Source organism: Durio zibethinus, chromosome 6 (assembly GCF_047325235.1).
Source record: "Durio zibethinus cultivar Kanyao isolate XHJ-2024 chromosome 6, ASM4732523v1, whole genome shotgun sequence".
Lineage (NCBI taxonomy): Eukaryota > Viridiplantae > Streptophyta > Magnoliopsida > Malvales > Malvaceae > Durio > Durio zibethinus.
The window spans coordinates 34361288-34385817 of record NC_143167.1 but is presented as its reverse complement, the minus strand read 5'-3'; the positions used below and the strand labels follow the sequence as shown (position 1 = coordinate 34385817).

The window sequence follows — 24530 nt, the reverse complement described above, 5'->3', positions numbered from 1 at the left end:
AAGTACATGAACAGTAGAAGGAACTTTATCATATTACCTTTAACCGGGGGGTCACAGTTTGGTGCAGACCAGAGTGAAAGGGCCTGGCATTGTAACAATAAAGCAAATTTACATTGACAAGAAAGTTGAATCAGAGCACAAATAATTGAAGAACAATGAAAATAAAACAGTGAAAAAGAATTCTGCAAATTCACAGTTTTAGATGCCGGCAGTGGCCACAGCAATAGAGAGAGAAAGAGAGAGAGATGACCTTTTCGAAACCCGAAAGAAAGAAAGGGCTGGACTTTGCAGCCATGGGCACAGCTGTATTCTAATGTACCAGAGGGAATTAAGAAGAACAAAATACTCGCAAAAGCTACTTTCATTGGCTGTGTGCTTTTTACCGTTTTGAGGCTGAGAAGTTTTATAGTGACATGTCATTTGTGTTCTGTTTTTACTTGTTAAAAAAAAAGGGTCTTTTTCTCATTTAGCTTAGCTATGCTCGCTTTCTTGTCTTCTGCTGAGGGCCAGAGAGGGTAAAATTTGAGATCAATAATAAAATTAAATGTTTGTAAAGTATTAAAATTTTAATTTTAATGATTGAAATTTAATTTTTAATATTATTAATTATTTGGAAAAAAAAAGTTAATGTTTAAATTCAAAATTTTTTATTACGAAAATTAATGAATTAATCAATCGAATCAATTCGACTGTTGTTAATAGTAAGATAATTTACTTGCAAAATCGACTAAGGGTATCATTTATTTGCTAGGGTTTAACGAAGGGAGAGAGTAAAAACAGGTGCAGAGAATTAGATAAAAGAGAGGTTAAAAAATAAGCATAAGCATCATATGATATAGTATACAATAAAAATGAAAGGCATCACGAGATTGTCAGAAGCTGAGGACCCTGAGGTATCTCTCTTTTTGAAGACACGTCGCTCCAGAAAGTAATGAGTGAGAGAAAATATGGAGAGAGTGTTTTTTTTTTTTTTTTTTGTACTTTCTTATCTACACTGTTCTTTTTTCTCGTCAAAGCTTAAGTTTCCTCAGTTTCCCATTGGATGAATCAAAATTCGAGCGTTTCACTGAAAATTTGAGAATTTATTTTTTATGAATTAGGTTATAATTTGAGAATAAAAAAATTACAACTGTTTAAATTTGAATCATATAAACTAATCTTGGAATTCAAGAGGATAGTCTTTACACTTAGATTTTATCTTTCTCTGATGATTATTTTATTACATATCCTCTTTGTTTGAAGCTTGTGTTTATGGGGTTTTCTTACCACATTGTAATTGTAACTCCCTTATAAACTTGTGATTAATAATAATATTTTCTTTTTAAGACCATCTGAATCTTTCAGGGCCATGTTTTTGTCATGTAATGCAGTTTCTCACGAGGCCATCACAGCATTTTTATTCCCTTAACTTAATTTTGAATTTCAAATATTATAAAATACGGTCAGTCCATCATCAAAATAAAAACATTTTTTCCCATCTCTTTCCGTTTTACAAATATTATTATATTTCTTCTTTTCCAAATTTCCTTTTCTCAAATATTGACGTATCTTTAAAAATCATACTATCTTAAACAACTTTGCATCACAACTTTTCGCAACATGGAAAAGCACCCAAGATTGTTAGCTGTATAACCCTTCTTATCGAAATGGGCATTTTTAGATTTCACTTTTAAAACCCCTTTTTTTTTTTTTGTTTTTTATTACCCCTTTTGTTTGTCTCTCAGTTTCTGTTTTTCATTTCCTGAAGATCTCCAGCTTTCTCTCCAAGTTAATTCTCCCGCTCAGGGCACTGAGAAAAAATGGGAAGAGCTACAAGGTGGCTAAAGAGCTTGTTTGGGATAAAGAGCAGTAAAGACTACTCAAATTCCAGTGACAGGAAAGACAAGAAAAGTTATAGCATTGGCCATTCAGTGCTAGATTCAAGCGGTGGATTGTGTCACAACCCTACAACAATACCACCCAACATATCACAAGCAGAGGCTGTGTGGCTAAGATCATTCTATAATGAAACAGAGAAGGAGCAGAACAAGCACGCAATTGCTGTGGCAGCCGCAACAGCAGCGGCTGCAGATGCAGCAGTAGCCGCTGCGCAGGCAGCAGTGGCAGTGGTGAGGCTGACAAGTCATGGCAGAGGGACCATGTTTGGCGGTGGACATGAGAGCTGGGCTGCTGTTAAGATTCAAACCGTTTTTAGAGGTTATCTGGTTAGTATTGTCTTTCTTGCTCAATTTATTTGAACAATTAAGTCTTCAATTTTTTAAAGCATTGGCATAAGGGTGTTATCTGTTTGACCTTGAGTAAAATTTAAGGCTTCATTTTTTTAATCTTTGATTTTGGATTCAAAACAGGCTAGAAAAGCACTACGAGCTTTGAGAGGATTAGTGAAGATACAGGCACTTGTTCGAGGATATTTAGTGCGGAAACAAGCTACAGCTACTCTTCATAGCATGCAGGCCCTGATAAGAGCACAAGCTACCATTAGGTCCCTGAAAGCTCGTAGAATCATTAACCATGACGCCAACAGATTTGACATCCGAGCACGAAAATCCATGGTAAAAGATCCTTTAAATTCAATAATTCTACTCTATTTTGACTTCCATTTAGGCCTATAATTTCTGAATCGTTTAAAAAACCTTCTTGTAGGAGAGATTTGATGATACAAGGAGTGAACAAACTGCTTCTATCCATAGCAGAAGATTGTCAGCTTCTCTTGACGGTGCAATTAATATTGAGGAAAGTCCCAAAATTGTGGAGGTTGATACTGGCAGACCTAAATCAAGATCTCGCAGAACCAACACTTCTGTATCGGATTTCAGCGATGACCCGCCTTATCAAACGCTGTCTTCTCCACATCCATCTCGAGTTCCAACTCGTTTGTCCATACCAGATTTCAGCCATTTTCAAGAGACTGATTGGGGATTAACTGGAGATGAATGCAGGTTCTCTACAGCGCAAAGTACACCTCGGTTTATGAATTCTTATCTGTCTAATATCTCTGTTACACCGGCCAAGAGTGTATGCGCTGATAACCTTTTTAGACACTACGGGAACTTTCCCAATTATATGGCTAATACACAATCTTTCAAGGCTAAATTGAGGTCGCATAGTGCTCCAAAGCAAAGGCCAGAGCCTGGGCCAAAAAAGCGCCTTTCCCTCAATGAAATGATGGAATCTAGAAGTAGTTTAAGTGGGGTTAGGATGCAGAGAACATGCTCACAAGTTCAAGAAGCTATTAATTTCAGGAATGCAGTGATGGGGAAGCTTGATAGATCCTCAGAATATGGTAGAGATCCTGAGAGAAATCATTTGCAGACAAGGAGGTGATTATGAGAGCAAAAAAAAAAATGTAACGATTAACTCTGCATCTATGACCCCTCCTTGTATGCTAGTGAACAAAGATGGGTGATAAAACAAGATAGAATGTGTGTAGAATTTACATGATTTTATTGAAATTCCTGTCCATCTGATTCAAATGTCAGTGCTATGTGAAGGAATTTGCCTTCTTGTCAATGATATGAAATTCCAATTGTAGAATTACATGACCTTGTGAAGTTGAACTCTCCATAACACTTCTCAATGTTTTCTAAACAACCAACATGACAGTTTTCCATGTACTAATCGAAGCTGATTCCTGCAGATAATGATTATTTCCAATAAATTAATCCAAACCAAAATCTGTGACCTTGTCAAACTATGGCGACCCTGAAGAATAAGGGGGCAGAATTTGAACTATTCCCATCTTTTTATTCCGCGCCATCACTGTTTGATTGATTTGATGTAAGCGTATTTATTTTCTTGACTTTGGGACCCAAAGATAAATATGAACGTGGAAAAACAATGACAAGGGTAGTGGTTGATTTTCAATTTGAAAATATTGGAAACCAAAGGCTGTGATATTCTGCATGATTGCATTTCCAGTACAATATTCGCTCCCTCCCTTATTCATTTTGGAATTGTGTGTAAGACTGCAACTATTTGCTCTTGCTCTTTGTTTTGCATATGATGTGTGATGGCTTGGATTTTTTTTATTGCGGATTTAATGGCAATGGCCCCTTGAGTTACGTTCATGTATGTTATGTCCCACCTTCTGTTACAAAGTTTTGTTTCTTTCTTTCTTCTTCCTTTTTCATGGCTTTTTACTTTCCCAATTACTGCTTGTTATGCCACCAATTCCAACTAACTAGAAATGTAGGTTTTTCATGTTTGACTGAAAACAACCAAACCAAACATGAAAATGGAAATAGGATGCACCAAATTCTCATTATTACAGTATTCATGATTATTCACACTTTTCCCTCCCTTTTTTTGTCTTTCAAGTTCATAATACTCTGTTGCTATAGTACCAAGTTCATGAAATGAGACAGTGCTTCGATCAATCCTTGAAAAGATTTATCTATGGAGTATTTGCGGTAATAATTGTACTAACTGAGTTAATCGAGTGAAATTAAAAAAAAAAAAGGACATGCTTCACGACCATTCCTAGAAGTCAAGCTAAGGCGTTATCAAACCAATGACTTACAGCTTGGGCAAAAAAAAAAAAAAAAGATTCATTTTTCAATCAAATCAAGTAGCAGTGCTTTTTGTTAGTCTTTATCATCATTCATTTGAAGGAGTTTTGATATTTTTTCTTAAATGGTTTGTTGGACTAGTAATGTTAATGCTTTTGATTTGACACATGTAAAATGTTTCTTCAATTTAGGAGACAGACACAACCTTTGTCGTCATTATTCCTTTGCACCATCAATCGGATTACATCCTCTTAAAAATTTGAAAAACATATGGGCAGTTTAGCCTGTTGTGCACTGTTTGTGGCTGAATATTTCGTGAAGCGTGTTGATAAGAAGTGTTTCTAAGATTGGTGAGCTGTTTAGGTAGTTGGGCACCATCTCTACAAAAATATGATAATCAATTTGAACCCAAAATTATTTTAGAGATGGTCTCTTGTTTGAGCTATCATTGGGTAAACATGATAAGTTTTTGTTGCATTTTATCTGTAATTTTTATTATAATTTTATATTAGTTAATTTTAATAAAAAACTATATAAAAAATTTTCACTTATTAATATAAAATTTATATAATTTTAAATTATAATTAATAAATTATTATGTCACATGCATGTTCGCTGCCGAAATTTTGAGAGGCTTCAAAAGTCTGCAAAAAGCTAAAATCACTAGCGAGCTGGGCCTAATATTGGTAGCTGCCCTACGCCTAATGACTCAACATTTTCCATCCATGATTGTTCAAAGGAACAGACACCTAACAGCACTAGCTAGGCTCTCAGCTTTCCAGGAACATTAATTGCAGGCCAACGTCGTCGTTTCAGCGATTGGGTTGCTCTGATAAATTGTTTCAGGCTACAAGTAAACGAGGATGCTCATCGTAGCCTTTAGGTACAGGCTCACATATCAAATGTTGACCCAATAACCCCTTTGGTCCATATCTTCTGAAAGACCTTTAACTTACAAAGTCTAGGGCCTGGCCTTTAGTTTTATTCATCCTCGAATCCCGTCAGTCCATCTTGCCATTGGGCCGTAGGTTTACAAATGACAGTAATTTTGTCTATTTAACAACAATTTTCTTACAATTCATGCGTAAGGAGTAGCACTGTGATCTCAAGCATATTTTTCCAGGAAGCTAATTTTTATGCAGATTAGATTGCTTCAATTTAGGTTTGATGAGTCTCCCTTTACAATGATTCGCTTGATTGATCGGTTATGGCTTCTAGTTATGAATTTATCATTGCTTATCATCCTACATAAAGATCAAAACTATCACCATTACGACTTTTACTAAGAAAAACTAGTATTATTTTTGTTTGTTGATATACAAAAAATAAATTTGACAATTATAATTTGATCCATTCAGAGCCATCAATGAAACTAAGAGAAATAAAAGGTTTGGCTTCTTCGTCAGTGAGTTCTCTTGACCATGAAACCCTGCCTGCAAAGTTTGCTCCAGGTCCAGTGCATTTGTACTGCCCATAAAATACAGTCCTGCCAACCCACAAAAACCAACCACATCAATACAAATTACAAAGCCAGCCCTCGAAAAAAATGCATGCGCATGCTATCTAGCTTCTGCAATATTGCTAAATATAATAAACTTTAGCAGGTATCAGCTTCAGCTAGGCTGGCGTGGCCTCATCTTTTATAATCCCTAACATTTGGGTGGATTGCTTAGGGCTTCTTTCTGCGCTGGTGCATTACACGTAGATTTTACAGATCAATCAATCAAAGGAAGAAATTAAAAGCTATATAAGGCACACAGTATTGATGGAATATGATGATTTGATGATTCTTAAATCAGCAACCGCCCAAACTTGTTGTCGTACTTGTTTGCCAAATATATATATATATATATATATATATATATATATACGCCTAATAATAATTCCCAATATATGAATTAATGTGATGAGCTAGAGGAAAACAAGAAAAGCTTTGTAAATAGTTTCAGGGGGTGCTGCTGGCATGGGAAAGTTGTACGCTGACAAACACCTCCAAAGCCTGGTACGGTATGGGGAGGGAGATGGCGTAGTATCCACTACCACTAAAGTGCATGGGATTAATTTATCCAAATATATAATATAATTCCACAATTCATTTTTCAGTCATTTGATACTCAAATTATAAAGCAAAATTTGATTAATTTGTTACCTAAAGATTTAAAAGTTTACAATTAAGCATTTTAGTTTGCACACGAAATTAATGTCAAATACATCCAATAAAATTACAATAAGTGACTAACAGTTTAATTTCGTGTATAAATTGATAGACGAAAGTAAAATTTGAGTATCTAATTGAAAAAGTAAAAGTATGCATGGAAGAGATAAAGGTGACCTTAGCTTTGAAGCCTCTTTCTCTTTAATTAATTCTTAATGGATGATGATCATATATATATATATATCTCTTAAATTTCATTTTTCATGTATATGTGAGTGTATGCATGCACGAAAGAGAAGGGAAAAGAATTACATTTCACGGTTAGGGTCGCCCCAGTTATACCAGCCCTTAGGAATGATAATGTTGTCCATATAAGTGAAAGCAAAGACCACCCTGGAGAAAGGACCCCATGCCCTCCCTAGGTAGAGTGCCCCTGAGCCCGTGACCTTACAGTTCACAAAAGAGAAGCCCGTGTCGTCTAAGATACTCCCTCTGCCTTGTGCTGTGAGGGCCCCTGTTAACGTTGCTATTGCATGCACGTGACATCCCTGAAAACCCAACCAACCATTTACTCTTTCGACTCGAAACCTTTCAGAACAACACAAATTTAACACTAGGATTACTCTACATGTTCACCTAACATACTTTGGTTTTTTTTTTCTTTTTTAATAAAGGAGATCAAGAGAAGTGAATAAACAACTCGGATTAAGCTTCAGATTCAACAGACATACTTAAAATTAATTACACTATATGCAATTGTTTTAGTTATATGGTTGATAAATTTAGCAGTGAAAGAAACAAATTGATGTCTGAAGTTCAAATGTATATTTCTTAATCTATACTTGAAGACAAGCATTTGGGGGGGCTGTTCAGAAAGTTCGTCATGCCTGATGATAAAAGCCAATTTCGCAATTTATTCATCCTAGTTCAAAGTTTAGTAATTTTTCTGGTAGAGATAAAAAGATTGTTTCTATTTTGGAAAAACATGATTTTTTACAATTTTTTTCCTTTTTCTTTTTCAATTAGGATGAAAAAAAAAAAAAGAATGTCCACAACAAGATGATCATGAGCAATTAAAAAAAAATCCAATAAATGGTGACACGTATTGCCACCACATTTTTATTTTTGAGATAACGATTTTTTAAAAATTAAAAAACAAATCGAATGTGTACCCTAAGATATAACCATATGAATATATTAATTTTCTGCTGTTACCATAAAATTGAAAAGATAAAAAATGGCTATACATAAATTTACATCTTTATCTTATTTCAGGTGAGAAACTAACCTCAAAGAGGGAGAGAGCATTGCCAAATATAAAATCAACAGAACCTTCAATGTAACAATCCTTATAGTAATGCCTACCCAAGTGATCATAGAGAGTGTCCTGAGCTCCCAGGAATCTACAACCCAAGAAAGTAGCTGTATCTGCTGATATTCTAAATGCTACAGCTTGCTTTCCAACTGCTCCTGGTGGTGGAACTGGTGTCGTGTTCTGCACCACCATTTTCTTTTGCAAATAAGAAAAAGAGGCAAGGAGGGTGAGGGATGAAACAATTAAGAAGACTAATTTAGCTACCTTGAATGTAATGTTTTTGGCAATAAAATAAGGGGAATTCACAGCAAAAGTTGCAGACCCATAGGTCCCCAAAGGTTGTCCTCTTGGCCCTGATGTTTGAGCTGTGTCTCCCCATTGAACAATTGTTTTATCAGCTCCTGCTCCTTCAATGGTTATGAAGGATTTCAATTGCGGAATGTTAACCTTCTCCCTGAAAAATCAGCAAATTTAAATAATTAATTTTCTTCTTCAAGCAAGAAATGAACTAAAAGTAAGGCAAGATTGGTTTAAAAAAAAAAAGGTGTTAGGCTGTTTGTCAAAAGACCATTTCACAGAGCATTTTGATCACAAGGATAAAGACACAAAAACAAACAAAAATGGGAATCACATTCTTGTATCAGTATGCAGTCTCACACTGAACAAGAAATAGCATACAAGTGAATGAAGACAAACTTTAGAAACCAGAGTTCAGTGGAAACTAGAACAATTTGGCATGAACCAACTGAAAAGAAAATTACAGAAAAGCACAAGGACAAGAGCAAAACTACAATTCAAGCAATACCACATTATGTAGGATAAAAGTACTCACGTGTAAACCCCTGCATGGACCTTGATAACCACTCTTACAAGATTTATGAAAGGAAGAGAATCAATGGCATCCTGAATTTTGGTGAAGTCTCCAGCCGCCGGATTCTTGTCTACAGTAATAGTATAAGAAGGGAAAAGCTTGTTCTTTGCTGTCTTGAAAACTGAGTGTTTAAGGCTACCAACAAATTTGACCCACTGCATGAACTGCTGCTCTGAGACTTGGGTTCGGGTCATATTTGATTGCTTGTGCTTCCCTCTAGAGCTTCCGAGTCTGATCCCTTTGGTATGGCATAATGTCTGGCCAGAATTCAAAAGAAGAATAAGGATGGTAATGGTAAAAATATATTGAAACTTTGACATATTTCAGAATGAAATGAGAATGAGAATGAGAGCCAAAGGGCATGTAGAGGTTCAAGTGAGAGCGGCCAGGTCGAATTATGGTTTATATACAAAGTCAGTTGGTGCTTTGTTTTAGGTGGAAAAGTGATATTGTCATTGAATTAGAGAATCAATGACAGAAAGTGAGAGGTCACGGGTGCTTCTGCTGACAAACATGTCAAGACTCAAAGAGCAGAGAATGAGAGAGAGAATGAGAAAAACAAGGCAAACAATCTAGGCCACAAGACAGTTTGCACTTTTTCGCATATAAAAACCATTTGTTTCTTAAATTAAAAAAAATTATGTACTTGTCTTCTTTGCCGTTTTTATTGTTGTTTGTTTCCAATGCCCGTGAGTGGTCTCTCCTCTCTGTTTGTGTATGAAAGGTGAATATATTCTTGAAGAGATAATGGGATTGGGATGTCTATATCTGCTCGCATTTCTTCTAATTTTTCAATAGTTTATCAAAATCCTTCTGTCTTTTTTGCTGATTAGCTACCTTTGTATCATTAGATTATTGGCCCTAACTGACCAAGTTGGGTGGTTTAGATCAGCTGGGGCAGTTAAAGGGTGAGAAAGAGGATTTGCCTTTGCCAGGGCCACTTGCTGGACTAGACGAAAGAAATACACATGATCCTGGCTTGGCTTACTTACAATTACAACTACAATTACAAATGCTCATGCTTGTGTTTGTGTTTGGAATGTTGGTGTTGCTGATGGTGGGATTAGACTACTAATAAAATGATGAGGGTTGTTTGAGTTTTAAAATGAAACAATTCTTCTGCATTACTTTATCAATCCATCTCTTTTTGTGCCTATCTGCTGAAGGTGGGTACCACTTTTCCGCTTTTCTTGAGGGCTTCGAATTTGCAGGTGAAATGTTGATTCCTATTCATTCATTCCGTGACCAATGAACGTGTCTTACACAGACTAATACCATTTGGCGAAACATTTGTGGTTCTGGAAATTATCATCCAGATAATTTTATTTTCATTTTTGTTCTTGATACTTGGAACCTCATCACATGGATCGGATTCAAGTCAAATAACAGGCTCATAAATAATTAGGGTTGCTATAGGGTTGGGTTCAGGGCAGGTTTTATTCGTTTTGAACCCAATTCAAATTAATGCTTTAATAAATTTGAATTCGTTTTTATTCAAAATTTTTTTTTTATTTTTTCATACCTGAATTCGATCTCGATCCAATATTATATAAATCGTATCCGATCCGATCTGACACAAAATTAATAAAATATTATTTTAAAAATATAAATATTTAAAAATATCATTATATAAATATATATAAATAAAAATTTTAAAAATTAATTAAAAAAATTATTTATATATATATCGGATCGAATTTACCTAAAACTCGATCCAAATTTTTTTTTCATACTATCCGACTTAATATTTAATTTTTTAAAATAAAAAAATTGATCATAAAAGATCGAGTCGGACCGAAACTATCGGATACGAAATTTTTTACCTTCTCTATAAATAATGCCCTATTGGGCAAAAGATATATCAGATGTTGGTATACTATATTTAAACGTACAGCCCCAAAATGAGCTGACAAAAAGATATATTCATTGGCCCAAAATGAACAGAAAAAGAGATATATATATATAGGCCCAGCAACAATGGACTTGTATAGAGCTGGGAAATTTAAATGATTGGATCCAAATTGGCCGGGGAAGGACCACTCCCCCATTTTTAGAACTGGAATTCAAGGAAAACAAAAACTGAAAGAGCAAAAATGCAAGAGCAACTGGTACTTTGACATGATGTCCCTTCTAGGAAAGAAGCTACGTTTGGAAAAAAATTAATAATTATCCCATTTGATCCAAAACAAAACAAGAAGTAAAAGATAAACAGAGATTAGGAATCTATGCCTCTGTTAGGAGAACCCCAAAATAAGAAACAAAAAAAGAGACTATGAAACAGATTGCATGGAATTGACCATGTCCAAAGATGAAAAAATTAACAAGAAGAAAAAGAGAGTTTAGTGATTGAACGAATGAATGAACTTTGCGTCTAAAACTAGAAGAGGGCAACCAAGGAGAGGTTGTCAAGAAACAAAATTTATGACTTGCATCTGATCCTGTGAACAGATCAGTCCAAATTCCAAACTGCCAAAATAACCAGATGTTCCAGTAAATGTTCTGGAAACTAATTCAACAGCAACACTTTTATATTTCAGACAAGCTACTCTCAATAGTGTATATGTTAAAATTTTTAGTTCAATCATTTTTTACCTTGAATAATAAGATTAACCTGGAATAAATGTTTTAAGTTACCCCTCCCTAAAAGGATTGATTCCTTAACCCTTGTCAGAACAAGTTGTTGAAGTATTACATCAGTGGAAGAAAATTTCAATTAGTAGTTAAGATTGAATGCTTGGTTGTTAAAGAATAGTTTCGGTAAAATGAGGAAGATCAGATCAGATAAGATCCGAAGAAGCAATCCATTTGCAATGACTTAGCACAATTCAATCTTGTCATCTGAATGAGAATCATTTTTGAGGGAAACCCATTGACGGAAAATAGATATGCTTATATGGGTTATAAATCATCAAAGATTGGTCGCACTTCCTATGGAGATCCGTGCAGCAATATCCTCTCTTTTGCTGTACTAATCACTTTGCAGTATTTGGGGGCGTGTTTACCTGACTAGGCTTAGATTCCCAATCAACGATGAAGTGTTTGTAACAATTTTCAAAGGAAAAAGGACGCATCACATTTATAATAAACAAATCCACCTCATCTGATCTCTCTTTTTTAAGCTTCAATTTGTCATAAAAAATAACCCACTTGCATAGAGAAAATAAAAAAGGTTGGGTTTAGAAAAATCCAATACTACTAGTAAAATATTGCCATTTTATCCCCATTTAGCAGGCATAGAATGTGTAAAATTTGTTAATTCAATCATTATCTAATAATTCAAATCTATTAGAACTCCCTTTCTCTCTTGTTTTCACCGGTGGTCCTTCTGAGCCTTTCTTTTCTTCCCAACACATCATTCCAAAACCGGGACCTACGACAAAAACACAGCCCCACAAGTCACAACAATTAGGCAGTAAGATTCCTCATACGATCGACAAGGAAAACTAATTAAGCTCCATGTACAAAACAACCGCCGCGACGTTCCTAGCCATAGCCACCTCTTTCTTTATTCTCCTCTTTTCTCCCCCACCAAAATCATATTATCACTCGCTTTTCATATCCAATACCCTGGCCGACAATGCCTCGATATCTCACCACCTCTACACCCTGACCCGCCGGCCACATGTTGCTGGCTCCCAAGCCAACGCTGAGGCTGCAGCCTATGTTCTGTCCACACTCTCCTCCTGCAACATGAAGGCACACATCATCTCCTATGAAGTTTTACTAACCTACCCAGCTTCACGTTCATTGACTCTGACACGTTCTCCTCCAGAGCCACCCATAACTTTTGATCTGAAGCAGGAAATATACGAGGGAGATCCCTATGCAGATGTGGCTAATGAGGTGCTGCCCACTTTCCACGCATACGCCAAGTCAGGTTCCATCACTGGACCAGTGGTATATGTAAACTATGGGAGGGTAGAGGACTACGAGACATTGATAGAAATGGGAGTCAACGTTACGGGTACTGTGGTTTTGGCGAGATATGGACAGATTTATAGAGGAGATATTGTGATGAATGCGTTTGATGCTGGTGCTATAGGGGCACTGGTGTATACGGATAGGAAAGATTATGGAGGTGGGGGAGGTGATGCAAAGTGGTTTCCCGATGACAAATGGATGCCGCCAAGTGCAGTTCAGGTAGGAACGGTCTATAACGGGTCTGGAGACCCTACCACTCCTGGATGGGCTAGCACGGAAGGATGTGAGAGGCTGTCAGTTGAGGAGGTCGGGAGGAGCGGAGATGTTCCTCTAATACCTTCATTGCCAATATCAGGAGCAGATGGTGAAACAATTTTGAGATCAATTGGTGGACAAATTGCAAAAGATGATTGGCAGGGAAGCAAAGATGCCCCAACTTACAAAGTTGGACCAGGACCAGGAGTTGTGAATCTCGATTACAATGTAAGCTTTGAATGACCTTCCTTGGATTATCACTGCAACATTAGAATAAGTTCCAATCTAACCCTACAAATCACATTGAAAAAATTGAACCACAAGTTAAATGGTCTATAATGGGTTGGCTTCTTGAATGAGATTTTCAGGGGAAAGAAGTCATTGCAACAATTCAAAATGTCATTGGTGTTATTGAAGGAATAGAGGAGCCTGATCGGTAAGTTCAGAAATATTTGTGAACAGGGTTGCATGAATTACTATCATTTGAGTCGGGTGTAGAAGTATAACTTCAAATTAAGCTGTTCCCTATCAGGACTTAAATAGACATCCATCTAATAGACCAATGAAAATAACAATCAACTAAGCAAACGTTATGAACAGCCACTGATAAGAAGACCTAAGAACTCATAAAAAAATGAATAATATATTTTGGAATGATTAAGAGCACTTTACACGCTTTGTAATGATTTCCCCTATTCTTATCGTAACCATTCTTAGGTTTGTCATTCTGGGCAATCATCGTGATGCATGGACATTTGGAGCTGTTGATCCCAACAGTGGCACTGCAGCACTGCTAGAGGTGATTATAATCCCGTTACATTCCGACACTTGCTACCTTTTGACGCTAAAAGCATATATCACATTCGGACAAATTGTGCCTCCGGCTGAATTTCCCTGAATGTAGGTTGCCCAAAGACTATGGAAGTTACAGAGAAATGGTTGGAGACCACGACGAACAATTATTTTGTGCAATTGGGATGCTGAGGAGTATGGCTTGGTGTGTCTAACTGCCTGTCTCTCCTATGCCTCTATCCCTATATTCCTCTTTCTGAACTGAAATTTAAACAGACTCCTACTTCCAGACAGGATCAACAGAATGGATAGAAGAAAACAGAGAATTGTTGGCTTCAAGGACAGTTGCATACTTAAATGTTGACTGTGCGGTATCTGGAGCAGGATTTCATGCTGCTGCAACTCCACAACTTGATGAGCTACTTAAACAAGCTGCTCAACAGGTATCTCAAAAGTTCTAAACAAACATACAGGGAAATAGCAATAATAGCTAAGAGAAACCAATATATATATAGGTTTTAAGCATTAACTGGCAAGATTTGCAGGAAAAAAGAAAATGATGACAACATATAGACATCATGTTCATGGATTTCAGTCCTTTTACCAGATGCTACTCTTCTCTCATCTGGCTAAATCATTCTGCTAATTGATTTTTGAAGGTTCAAGATCCAGATAACTCATCGCAAACAATATATGAACAATGGGTTAGGTCCATTGATTCTCCTCTGGTAAGCATAATGAAACTAACTTAATGGTTCCAAAGAACTTGTATGGTTGGTACGTAAAATTTACCTGTCTACATCAAAGTTAACATATTCAGTATCCTGTACATAACCTGAGAAGATTGGGAGATTAGGAGGAGCAGGTTCTGATTATGCGGCTTTTGTGCAACATGTTGGTGTTCCAGCAGCAGACATGCTTTTTGGAGGAGGTAATAAGCATATTGTACTTTGTGTAATTTGCTTCTACTTCACAAGGCTACAAAAAAGGGGCAGGATAACATACATGCAATGCTATTCTTTTGTTGAATGGACAGTTAGACATCAACAAATAGTTTGAGCAATAAAGGATAAAAAATAAATAGCAGAAAATTTCCAAAATGTTAAACAAGGCACACATAAATGCAATAATTTAGACTAATGTAAGCAGATATGAAGATCACTCAACTACTTATGACCAATAAATATCAAACCTTGCAAACCAAGTAGCATCTCTATTCAATTTACCGAAAGAAACTATTCATTTTATTCGCATCAGGTTGATAAAAAACAATGCCACAAGGGTAACGACAAAAGATAATAAAACAACCAGTACTCTAAAAAAGACAGTAGAACCTGAAAAAGATTCTCAATAATTTTTACCATCAAGAATGAATCATAATCCATGTAAAAATTCAACAAAGGCATGCTGTTCATTAGACATTAATCCAACTTAGAGGCCCAAGCAAACGTATATGCTCATAATACTAGATTACTTATTTGTCTCAGAACAGAAGTAAAAGCAACTTCAATCTCTTTTTACCTTGTCCAGGTGCCCCACCCCTCTCTGAAAAATAAATCTTACTGCAAGGTACTTCAACTTCAAATATTTTCTAATGCCTTAAGCTCTATACCTTAGATGCAACTTTGAAACCCCAAAATTTTGCAACCATCAGCGAAGTAGTAGCAAAGTAGAAGCAAACATATGATGAATAGAATTTTTCTATGTTTCATGCCTAACAAAAGTCATTGTTCATGCAGGATACCCAGTGTATCATTCAATGTATGATGACTATGTCTGGATGGAAAATTTTGGTGACCCAATGTTTCATAGACATGTTGCAGGTACATAGCAGCATCTAACAATTAGAAATCCTTAAACACATGGTAGCATCTAAACTTTTTTCCTCATCATTGCACATTAATATTCAACACTGCACTATGAAGTTTGATAAATAGGGTATGTAGTGTGTATTAATTACTTCAGCTTTGGTCAAACATTTCATTTTCCAAGAACTTTAATAAAAAAGAACCTCAAACAACAAAATGACAAAACTAGTTTTTTTTTTTTTTGGTTTAAAAAACAGTGGCAAGTGTTTGGGGTTTATTAGCTCTTTGGCTGGCAGATGAGGAGTTCTTGCCTTTTGACTATCACTCCTATGCATTTGAACTCCAGGTAAATTAACCTCCAGGAAAGAAATAACTATATGCAGTTCTATGTAGTTTAAACCATGTAGATTTAGTGCTTAGCCACAAAACCTAAATGCAAAACAATAAAATCCATGATAACAGAAGATTGCAAAAGACCTGGAAAATGAGATTTCAGGCAAGGGCATAACTCTTTCTCCCTTGTTCAAGTCCATTGAGAAGCTATCAAAAGCAGCCAGCAAGATAAATAACCAGAAAAAGGTAACACTATAGTTTCCATAATCAAGTTTGCAAATAAAAAAAAAATGTAATAATGTTCAGCAGAACAAGTAACGGAAGAATAATTGTCTAGGAAATAAAAGAAGCTAAAGGATGGCCATCAATGTGGAGAAACAAGCATGTCAAAGTGCGAGAGCTAAATGACAGACTAATGATGGCTGAACGTGCATTTACGGACCACGATGGACTTCTTAGAAGGCCATGGTACAAACACTTGGTAAGCTTTCCTTAGCTACATTCACCTAAACAAGTTAATTTCATTGTACTAAGGTTTTGTTTTCAATTAATTCATTACACGATCGAGTTAAATATCAAAGCTCCAAGATGAAAACCTTGGCAATATATTATCTAATATCATAATTATTACTGAATGGACTAAATTTCAGATATATGCACCCTCAAGGCACAATGATTATGGATCTACATCCTTCCCAGGGGTAGATGATGCAATTGAAAATGCAAAGAATCTGAACACTGCTGAGTCATGGCATTTAGTGCAACATGAAGTCTGGAGAGTTTCTAGAGCTGTCAGGCATGCCTCCCTAGTCCTCAATGGAGAACTAACATGAATTGTGCAAGAAGGACCTATCCTTGAAACAGTTATGTACTTCAGTTAAGGTTCATAAGAGCTCTCCAGATTCTAGAAAAATCACTTTGTTGTCAAATTACACTCAAATCAATCATCAATACTGAGCCTTATTTCAGGTAATTTATTTGACACAATCCCATATTAATGAGAAACTCAGACTACCATCACAGCATCCATGAAGGGAACAACAAGAATGAGAACAGCATTGGCAACGATAGTAAAGGCAAATATATCAACTAATGCAAAAATCAATGAACTCATTCATCTCATTTAGCAATTAGCATTAAATCATCTTAAATGCAATGTTTGTGTCTCTATCTACTTGTTATATTAAGTTCTGTAGATCTAACACATTTACTAGAGCATGAACAAGACTAAACCATCTCAAATGACATTGCAACTTTTGTGAGTTCTACGTCCATTCTCATTCATACTTTCTTTTCTGATTTCATCTCTTCTGGCCATCTCAAAATCTCGACATCCTAATTTCTGTCTAAGCTCCTTATAGACACAGCTGGTCAGTGAAGGCAAAAATAGAAAGAAAGTAATGGCAAAAGAATGTAATGCATGATTATTGAAGAAATCTTATTGGTTGCCACAAAAACACTGTCTAATTCAACAAATCAAGAGAACATTAATTTATTAACCACAAATAAATTGAACTAATACAAAAGAACATCGAGATTGGACATCAAAAGGGTGTAAGATTTAATATCAACGACGAACTTTGCACATAGATGCAAGAATGTGTATGGAGATACAAGTTCTTTCCTTTTAAACAAGAATAAGACCTATGGTATTTTCTCTTTTTCTTGATAAATAGAGCATTGTGTTAATAATAAAAAATCCCGTACAAACCTACATCCTTACAAACTGTACAAAACTACAAATCCAGGAAATAAGTGGTTAGACTGCAAAATTTAGGATCTGATTGAATATATATTATATACAATTTCACTATGTTGGAACTAAATATGTACATTAAAGCACTAAAACTTTTTAAGTTATTAACTTCCAAACCTTAATAGCCCCATCTCTACTGCTTGAGATCAAGAGTCTCTGGTTCAATTTTACAGAAGCCAAACAGAGGATGGAATCATGCTGGCATCCAGCATAATCAGTGACAGCAACAGCAAGAATAGCTTTTGCTGTCAGCTTTGTTGTTAGAGATCGTATCCTTGTCTCCCGTTCGCAAGAAAAATGATATAGTTTTAATATTACAAATCTTAAGAGCAGGACACCCCAAATCAACAACTTTTCAGGAAAAAGGAAAATAGCAGCGAACACTTCCACAAGGCACATTTGCTTAATAATGAAAAGGGAGTTGAGGGAAGTAGCACAAAAGCCATGATAGAAGATGAGAAGAGTGATTCAGAAATGACATGGTCCTCAACTTTATCCGAGTGATATACCTAGCTTTCATTAAAAATTAACAACTTAACTCCCCAAGTGCTTGCAGCTTAAATAACTGGTTAATAAATGCAAAATTTGTCAGAATATGAACACTTAAGAAAAGGGAAGATAATAAAACAACATATACCCCCGCAAAGATTAGGCTGTATAGCAGGAAATTAAAGTTTCCCAGGATAAGTCATGAGGATATTCTCAATCATCCAAATGGGCTATCTAAAGTCAAAGCTCTGACTAATAAATATTTCAATCTGGATATAATTGAAAAAACTTACATGTGTCATGCGAAATCAGAAAAGATGCTTGTCTAAAACATATAATTAACTCTTGAATGGACTCTATCATTGAAGAATAAAAAGAAAATGTTTGCCCCATTGGGCCTAAATCGAGCTTATTGAATTGGAGGGAGAGGGGATACTAAAATCTTCGATCAGTAAGATCCATTCTATACTTCTTACTACTGGTTGTCACTAACTTGAACAAGATAGATACATTGAAAACCATTATCAATAGTAGACGAACATCTAACCATCCACTAAAAATCTTAAAATAAGGTAAAACACCAGAATAAAGTTACAGGTAAACCTATCGTTAAAAGATACCTGTACAACTTGGGCACCAAAACTTGGATCTTACTTCGTAGAAATCATCATTTCCAAATCCCTTAAAATTTGGACCACAGATACAGTAACTTCTATCAGGTCTGCAATGAAAACAATGTAATGACGCATAAAATGTCAATAAGATCACCGCACAGGGTAAAAAAAAGAATTTGACGAAAACCTGCAATGGTCCCAGCAGTGACTCCTTAAGTCGGTGCCCCCAGTCAACACATCTCTACCAGATAAAGGAAGTAATGAACGAATACCCAGAAGACGAGGAGGTGGTTCATTTGGTTCATCTACTCGATACTTGGGATTTGCATTCCTCCTCAGATCAGATTTAGAGCTTGTTTTATTTGATGGCCTTGCCAAGGCCCATGGTAAATTAGACATTTCTGAATCACTGTCATAATTTGCAGCCCTAAATACCTGGAGATAGAAGTTGGAAGAAGAAAACTCAATCATGATGAACGATCAGAACAAAACCAGTTCTCATTACAGAGAGCCAAGTCCAGGCCTTTCAAAATCCCTTCAGATAAGTTTATGCCGTTTATCTCTAAAAAACATTTTCAAAATATATAACTAGAATAACTGAATGAGCAAATGTGTAATTCTCAAGCTTGCTTCTTCCAATCGATCAACCTTTTTCTGCTATCAAATACTTGATTCAGGATAGTGATAGATGCATCTCTATTGAGGCCCACCCAGGTGAAAACTGATTAGTAATAAGATTTAGATTCAGCACAATTTTTACAATTCTTACATCACTAGTAACTCCAGTCAGGGGAAACATTATATGTTAATTAGCATTTTGTACCAAAACAAATCTGCCTTTAAAGAGATTAGTTGTCTGCTTTTGCTCCACAATTTCCCATTGACATTTAGGCTTTACTTGGTAAGAGAAATTCAAACATTTTTTTTTCTTCCCTCTAGTGCTCTTGGTATGAATCATGGAAAGTGGATGTAAAAGAAAAAGAGTTTCCATCAACTGCTGGAAAGAATTGAAAAGTGAAACTCACATTATTTTACCACTATATCCTTTGTATGGAGTGATAAGACATCTGAAAAATGTGGGTAACATTGTATATTTGCAAAAATAGACAACACCTCTTCCATTTTCTCTCCTAATCCAATTAGGAAGGACTGATTATTTTTTTATATGGATAGCACATGGCACACCTATTGTTTCTGCCTCTCACTTTTCTCTCCTACCAGGCATGCTAAAAATCCTTTTTCTTTCCTTTTTTCCACCCAATCCTTTCCATTCTCCAAATGTTTTCCAAGCACAATCTTAATATAAAGCTATTGGAAATCTTTCTAATCATTGTTCGAAATACAAAATCATTTATTACTATTATACATGCATATAGAAATAGTGATTAATAGAAGCAATTGCGTTTGTACCTGGTGGCAGTTCCCATTCTCTGCATTCCAAAGTGAGACTTCATTGCAGCCAGCAGCAACATAAATAACAGGCCTAGCAGTGGTAGAAACTGAGACACTTGAAGGAGGGACAAAGAGACACATCTTTTCTACAGGGTATACAAGAGAATACTGCCATGAGTTCACAGGAATAAGGAACCTCAAATCCCAAAGGTTAACCACACCCCTAGAAGACCCTGAAACAAACCAATTCCCACAAGGGCCTGCTACCAGACAAGAGGCATAGCCTTCCTCTGGAATTGCTTTCAACGTCCATGCATTTGAACTTGATCTTGTATCCCAGAGATGAGTCCCACAGTTTTGGGTGTTGTAGATAAACATCTGACTGCCACAGTTATCTATGGGGTAGTTCAAAAGGGTAAGTATTGCACCTTCCTTCACATCCTTCTTTTTTATATCAGTGATACCTGAGTACTTTTAAACAACATTTCCAAGACCTCTAGAGACGTGATCAACAGAAAACATATGTATTGTCCCATCGCATGCTCCAACAACAACTCGAGCAGAATTTCTGAGCATTGCAGTGCAAAGTCTCGGCTTCCCTCCAAGTGATAAGTCAGCCTCGACCTAAATGATAAATCCTTCTCCAACTTTCTTGAATCCCACACCTTGACAGTGGAATCATCAGATGCACTCACAAAAAAGCAGTGATCATTTGAAATTGCAATATCATTCACGGCAGATCTGTGCTCCTGCAGGTGTCCAACCAACACCCCACAAGGCCTCCAACCTGAATTTGGAATTGATGAAGAGAAAGCAAACAAGGGTAGTCCTGTAAGATCAGTTGAAGCAGAAGCATCTTCCATAGCAACAGAACTTCCTTTCATTGCACCAGATAATTTCATATCTTGAAATTTACCATTAACATAGGCTATTTGATCATTTTCCTGACTTTCTGGTTCATGCACAACTCTGGAATTGTTTGGAACCACCAGTGATACTGAAGCAGGCTGAAACAAGCTTAGACGCTGGAACTGAACTAGCCATGCTAAATGATTTACTAACTGGATCCATCCAAGGAATGGAAGATGAACCAATTCCCATGGAGTTTAATTGCAAAGGAGTGTCAGAAGCAGCTGGAGGAGCTTCCATTTGTCGCTTGTCCATGCTAAAAGAGTACAAAGGTATACCTTCTGATGGCTTGTCACACATGAAACTGTTTACACCATTGAGCTGTGGAAATGTTAAACCCGAAAACTGTAATTTCTCTGAGCATAATGGATCATGCACGTCAATTTTGCTAGAAGCATTGCGTGTATGGCCCCCCAGCGATCTCAACTCGGTATCATCATCATCATATTCCGTTAGCCCTGATTGCTGCAATGCATTATCAATAGGTCTATGACACCCAGTAGACTGTTGTTTGTCACGCCAGTACTTCATTAAGTCTAATTCCACAGTCCCTCTTTTGAGAAAATCAGCAATTTCCCATTGTTTAGATTGTGCTGATGAATTGTACCATATCTTTCTGTCTCCCCAACATGTCTGAACTCCTAGCATTTTCTAAGACTTCATAAAATACCTGCCTTGAGACTGGAGGTTTTAAACAAGAAAGAAGAGCCTTTTCAGAGGCCAGAGATGCAGGTTGTCGACGTAAGAAAGGCCTTATAACTGGAGCAAGGAAAACATAAGAATCCACGGAACCCAAGCACTCACTGCTAGATGAAAGGAAAGCGACAACTGACCTCCTTACCCATTGAATAGGAAAACATAGCAACGGAATGGCACGCTCTATCATTCCAAGCAATTATTTTTTTCCGCAAGAAACCACTTCTGCACAGAACAGCCAAACAATCCAGTGCATTGACAATAACAGCCTCTATTGCATCACCTAAAGCCTGCTCGATATAAGGTAAAAGATATTCCTCCACACTTCTTTGGCCCACGAAGAAGCAAACATACACAATTTGCCCATAGAATACTGCCCTTAGCTGCTCATCTCTATCATTCAAGAAAGCAGGGAGTACGGGCAACAAAAAGTCATTGCTCTCTCTCTGGCCAAAAAAGCAGCATAAGTTGCCGATGTCCTGAAGGAGTCCTCTCCTAATGTTAGGAGTTTGCTTTTGACCCATTACAAGTTCCTGAACTACATCAGCAATGGACTTCCTCAGTTGGCCTAGCCGTGCATCACTATTTAACCTCTGAAGGCACCTAGATGACTCACCAGATGATGCTAATGACTTCGGTGACGAATTTAATTCATTAAGAACCCCAGCCTCACTGAGCCTTATTGAACGAATCAAGAATCCATAAGCTGTTAGAGCCAGTTTAGCTATATTGCTCGCATAACAAATTCTCACACTTTCCTCTGGATCATCAGGAAGCATGGAGAGCATTGGAAAAATATACTCCGGAAAAATTTTCGCATCACTTGGAGGAAAATCTCGAACTAAGGGCAGCATGTCACACAAAGTCTTAAGGGCAGCACAGCGCACAATGGCTGCTGAGTCAGAAAGCATTGCAATTACATATGGAAGCACTAGCTGCAAGCGGTCTTCATCATCAATGTATAATGAAGAAGTCTTCAGCAAAAGTATAGCCCCTTTCCTTAAATGATCCAACTTAACATTTCGTACGCAGGAACAAAGCAGAGAGGCGATTAAAACCATCCCTTCACATTTCATACTGCCTTCAGGTAATGGCAGGAAACGCATTCCAAAGGTGTCTGATCGACTGTCATAGTCAGACATCAATGAGTTTAAATCATCCATCATAATCTTTTTCAAAAAAGGTTGATCCTTTTTTCTAAACAAATCAGAGATGTTTTGATGAAGGGATCGAGATTGCATGCCATGCTGTTTAAAATCTTGGGAAAGTGCAGATTTGGGTGCATCCCTGTCGTTAACTTCTCACTGAGGTAATGATTGCTTTGTTCAACATCCCCAAGTAGGGTATCAATGTTGCCAGGAAGCTTGAACTTATCCCTAACAGAACCATTCTCCATCATTTCTCTTTTTGTCAACATGTGATTTGTTGAGCTTAAGTTTTCTTTTGCAACAATCTCTTGTGACTGTTGTTTTGCAACAATTTCTTGTGACCGTTCACCACTTAAGGTAAGTGACTTGCCAAGACCTCTTCCCATCTCATCACTTGATTTCTTGCTCATCATCTGCTTCAGTATCTCGGGGAAAACACTCTGGCACATTGCAATCTACAGTAGAAATTACAGAGTAGGAATGTATAAATTAGATGCAAGAAGGATTAAGTTTCCTAGTTCTAAGTTAGAAATATGTTTACCCTCATATCAGAATGAAGAGGATTCCGGCAACAATAAAAATTGTGCAGAAATGGTGAGAAATAGCTAGGAAATACAACAATTGCATAATTCTGTAGATAACTTTCAGCAGAGAGGCGAGACTCGGGTTCAAGCTGGATCATATGAAGTATCATCTTGCGTTTTCCAATATCCGGGATCTGCACATGCAATGCAAATTATAAGAGAAAACATAGTTAAGCATGAATTGAATTTAACATGAAGAAAGAAAGAGAATAACTTCTCCAGGACTAGCAAGAACAAGCACTGATTCTAGTCTTTTGTGCAGGCAAGAAAGCAGCAGTAATAAGATCATGCAAAAGCCACTATGAAGAAGGAAAAAATTAGCAGGAAAGGGATAGCCAGTGCATCCAGCCAAAGGGCAGGGAAAGAATGGCTGAGAGAGTTCAAGATGTTGAGTAGGATCATATTGCCCTCTGCGATATGCAAGAAGCTGAGAGAGTTCAAACAATGGCTGGCCCTCAAGGAAAAATTATAAATTTATCTCAAACTGTTTTGTCTTTTTCACTGATTCGAAATTTTAAATTATAACATTTATTTATTTTAGATTAATTTATTTTATTTTATTCGATTTGAATTTTAAATTATTGAATTTAGTTTTTTTTTTTATTTATAAAATGAAAATTCCAAAATATGAAAAAATATATGTTATTAAATTATTATAATTTTTATAAAATAAAAATAATTATTAGATATTGAAATAAATTTATTTAAATATATTAAAGTAATAACAAAAAGTTAAAAATATATATTTTAAAAAACTGATGAATTAAAATGAAATTCCTTTCGATTTTGGTTCGTATTTTGAAAACCTCAACTACTAAATCAAACCGAATCGTTATAACATACGACCATCACGCCCGTTGACCTTCACTGTTTCAGTGAAAGACCATCTCTAGACTGACAAACATTCAACTTTTTCTTTTGTAGAAAATTTGATACTTCTACTGTTTCCACAAATCTTACAATCCAAACCACTAAATTCTTTGA

The 24530-nt window shown here is 36.3% G+C and overlaps 3 protein-coding genes and 1 pseudogene across 4 annotated transcripts; 2 read left to right on the top strand and 2 right to left on the bottom strand.

Moving 5' to 3' along the window:
• The first annotated feature begins 1476 nt into the window (after positions 1 to 1476).
• LOC111286322 (protein IQ-domain 26-like) lies at positions 1477 to 3517 on the top strand. The gene is made up of 3 exons (XM_089763391.1): positions 1477 to 2204; positions 2349 to 2552; positions 2644 to 3517. The coding sequence occupies exons 1-3, from the start codon at positions 1800 to 1802 to the stop codon at positions 3322 to 3324; spliced, it is 1290 nt and encodes a 429-aa protein (XP_089619517.1). The 5' UTR covers positions 1477 to 1799; the 3' UTR covers positions 3325 to 3517.
• Positions 3518 to 5715: 2198 nt separating this feature from the next.
• LOC111285792 (putative pectinesterase 53) lies at positions 5716 to 9256 on the bottom strand. Its single transcript, XM_022875394.2, has 5 exons — positions 8811 to 9256; positions 8243 to 8432; positions 7952 to 8158; positions 6976 to 7211; positions 5716 to 5994 (listed from the first exon to the last, which is right to left on the bottom strand). Exons 1-5 carry the CDS (start codon positions 9167 to 9169, stop codon positions 5847 to 5849), a joined length of 1140 nt encoding a protein of 379 aa, XP_022731129.1. The 5' UTR covers positions 9170 to 9256; the 3' UTR covers positions 5716 to 5846.
• A 2768-nt stretch (positions 9257 to 12024) lies between these two features.
• Positions 12025 to 24410, bottom strand: LOC111286017 (serine/threonine-protein kinase VPS15-like; annotated as a pseudogene). The gene is made up of 6 exons (XR_016343269.1): positions 23761 to 24410; positions 23504 to 23680; positions 20228 to 23417; positions 19005 to 19252; positions 18825 to 18924; positions 12025 to 17997 (listed from the first exon to the last, which is right to left on the bottom strand). The product of XR_016343269.1 is annotated as a serine/threonine-protein kinase VPS15-like (transcript).
• On the top strand, positions 12306 to 16931 carry LOC111286018 (putative glutamate carboxypeptidase LAMP1). The gene is made up of 12 exons (XM_022875776.2): positions 12306 to 13253; positions 13394 to 13461; positions 13743 to 13824; positions 13930 to 14022; positions 14108 to 14260; positions 14477 to 14545; positions 14661 to 14748; positions 15557 to 15640; positions 15883 to 15971; positions 16088 to 16204; positions 16296 to 16439; positions 16609 to 16931. Exons 1-12 carry the CDS (start codon positions 12306 to 12308, stop codon positions 16789 to 16791), a joined length of 2118 nt encoding a protein of 705 aa, XP_022731511.2. The 3' UTR covers positions 16792 to 16931.
• Positions 24411 to 24530: the final 120 nt, after the last annotated feature.

Excerpts from the sequence above, each read along its gene's own strand:
- LOC111286322 (XM_089763391.1), top strand. The coding sequence starts at position 1,800 with ATGGGAAGAGCTACAAGGTGGCTAAAGAGCTTGTTTGGGATAAAGAGC. Across the intron at positions 2,205-2,348 it reads CCGTTTTTAGAGGTTATCTG|GCTAGAAAAGCACTACGAGC; the intron begins GTTAGTATTGTC and ends GATTCAAAACAG. Across the intron at positions 2,553-2,643 it reads TCCGAGCACGAAAATCCATG|GAGAGATTTGATGATACAAG; the intron begins GTAAAAGATCCT and ends ACCTTCTTGTAG.
- LOC111285792 (XM_022875394.2), bottom strand. The coding sequence starts at position 9,169 with ATGTCAAAGTTTCAATATATTTTTACCATTACCATCCTTATTCTTCTT. Across the intron at positions 7,212-7,951 it reads ATGCTCTCTCCCTCTTTGAG|GGATGTCACGTGCATGCAAT; the intron begins GTTAGTTTCTCA and ends TTGGGTTTTCAG. Across the intron at positions 5,995-6,975 it reads GGCGACCCTAACCGTGAAAT|GACTGTATTTTATGGGCAGT; the intron begins GTAATTCTTTTC and ends GTGGGTTGGCAG.
- LOC111286018 (XM_022875776.2), top strand. The coding sequence starts at position 12,306 with ATGTACAAAACAACCGCCGCGACGTTCCTAGCCATAGCCACCTCTTTC. Across the intron at positions 13,254-13,393 it reads TTGTGAATCTCGATTACAAT|GGGAAAGAAGTCATTGCAAC; the intron begins GTAAGCTTTGAA and ends TGAGATTTTCAG. Across the intron at positions 15,972-16,087 it reads CCTATGCATTTGAACTCCAG|AAGATTGCAAAAGACCTGGA; the intron begins GTAAATTAACCT and ends CCATGATAACAG.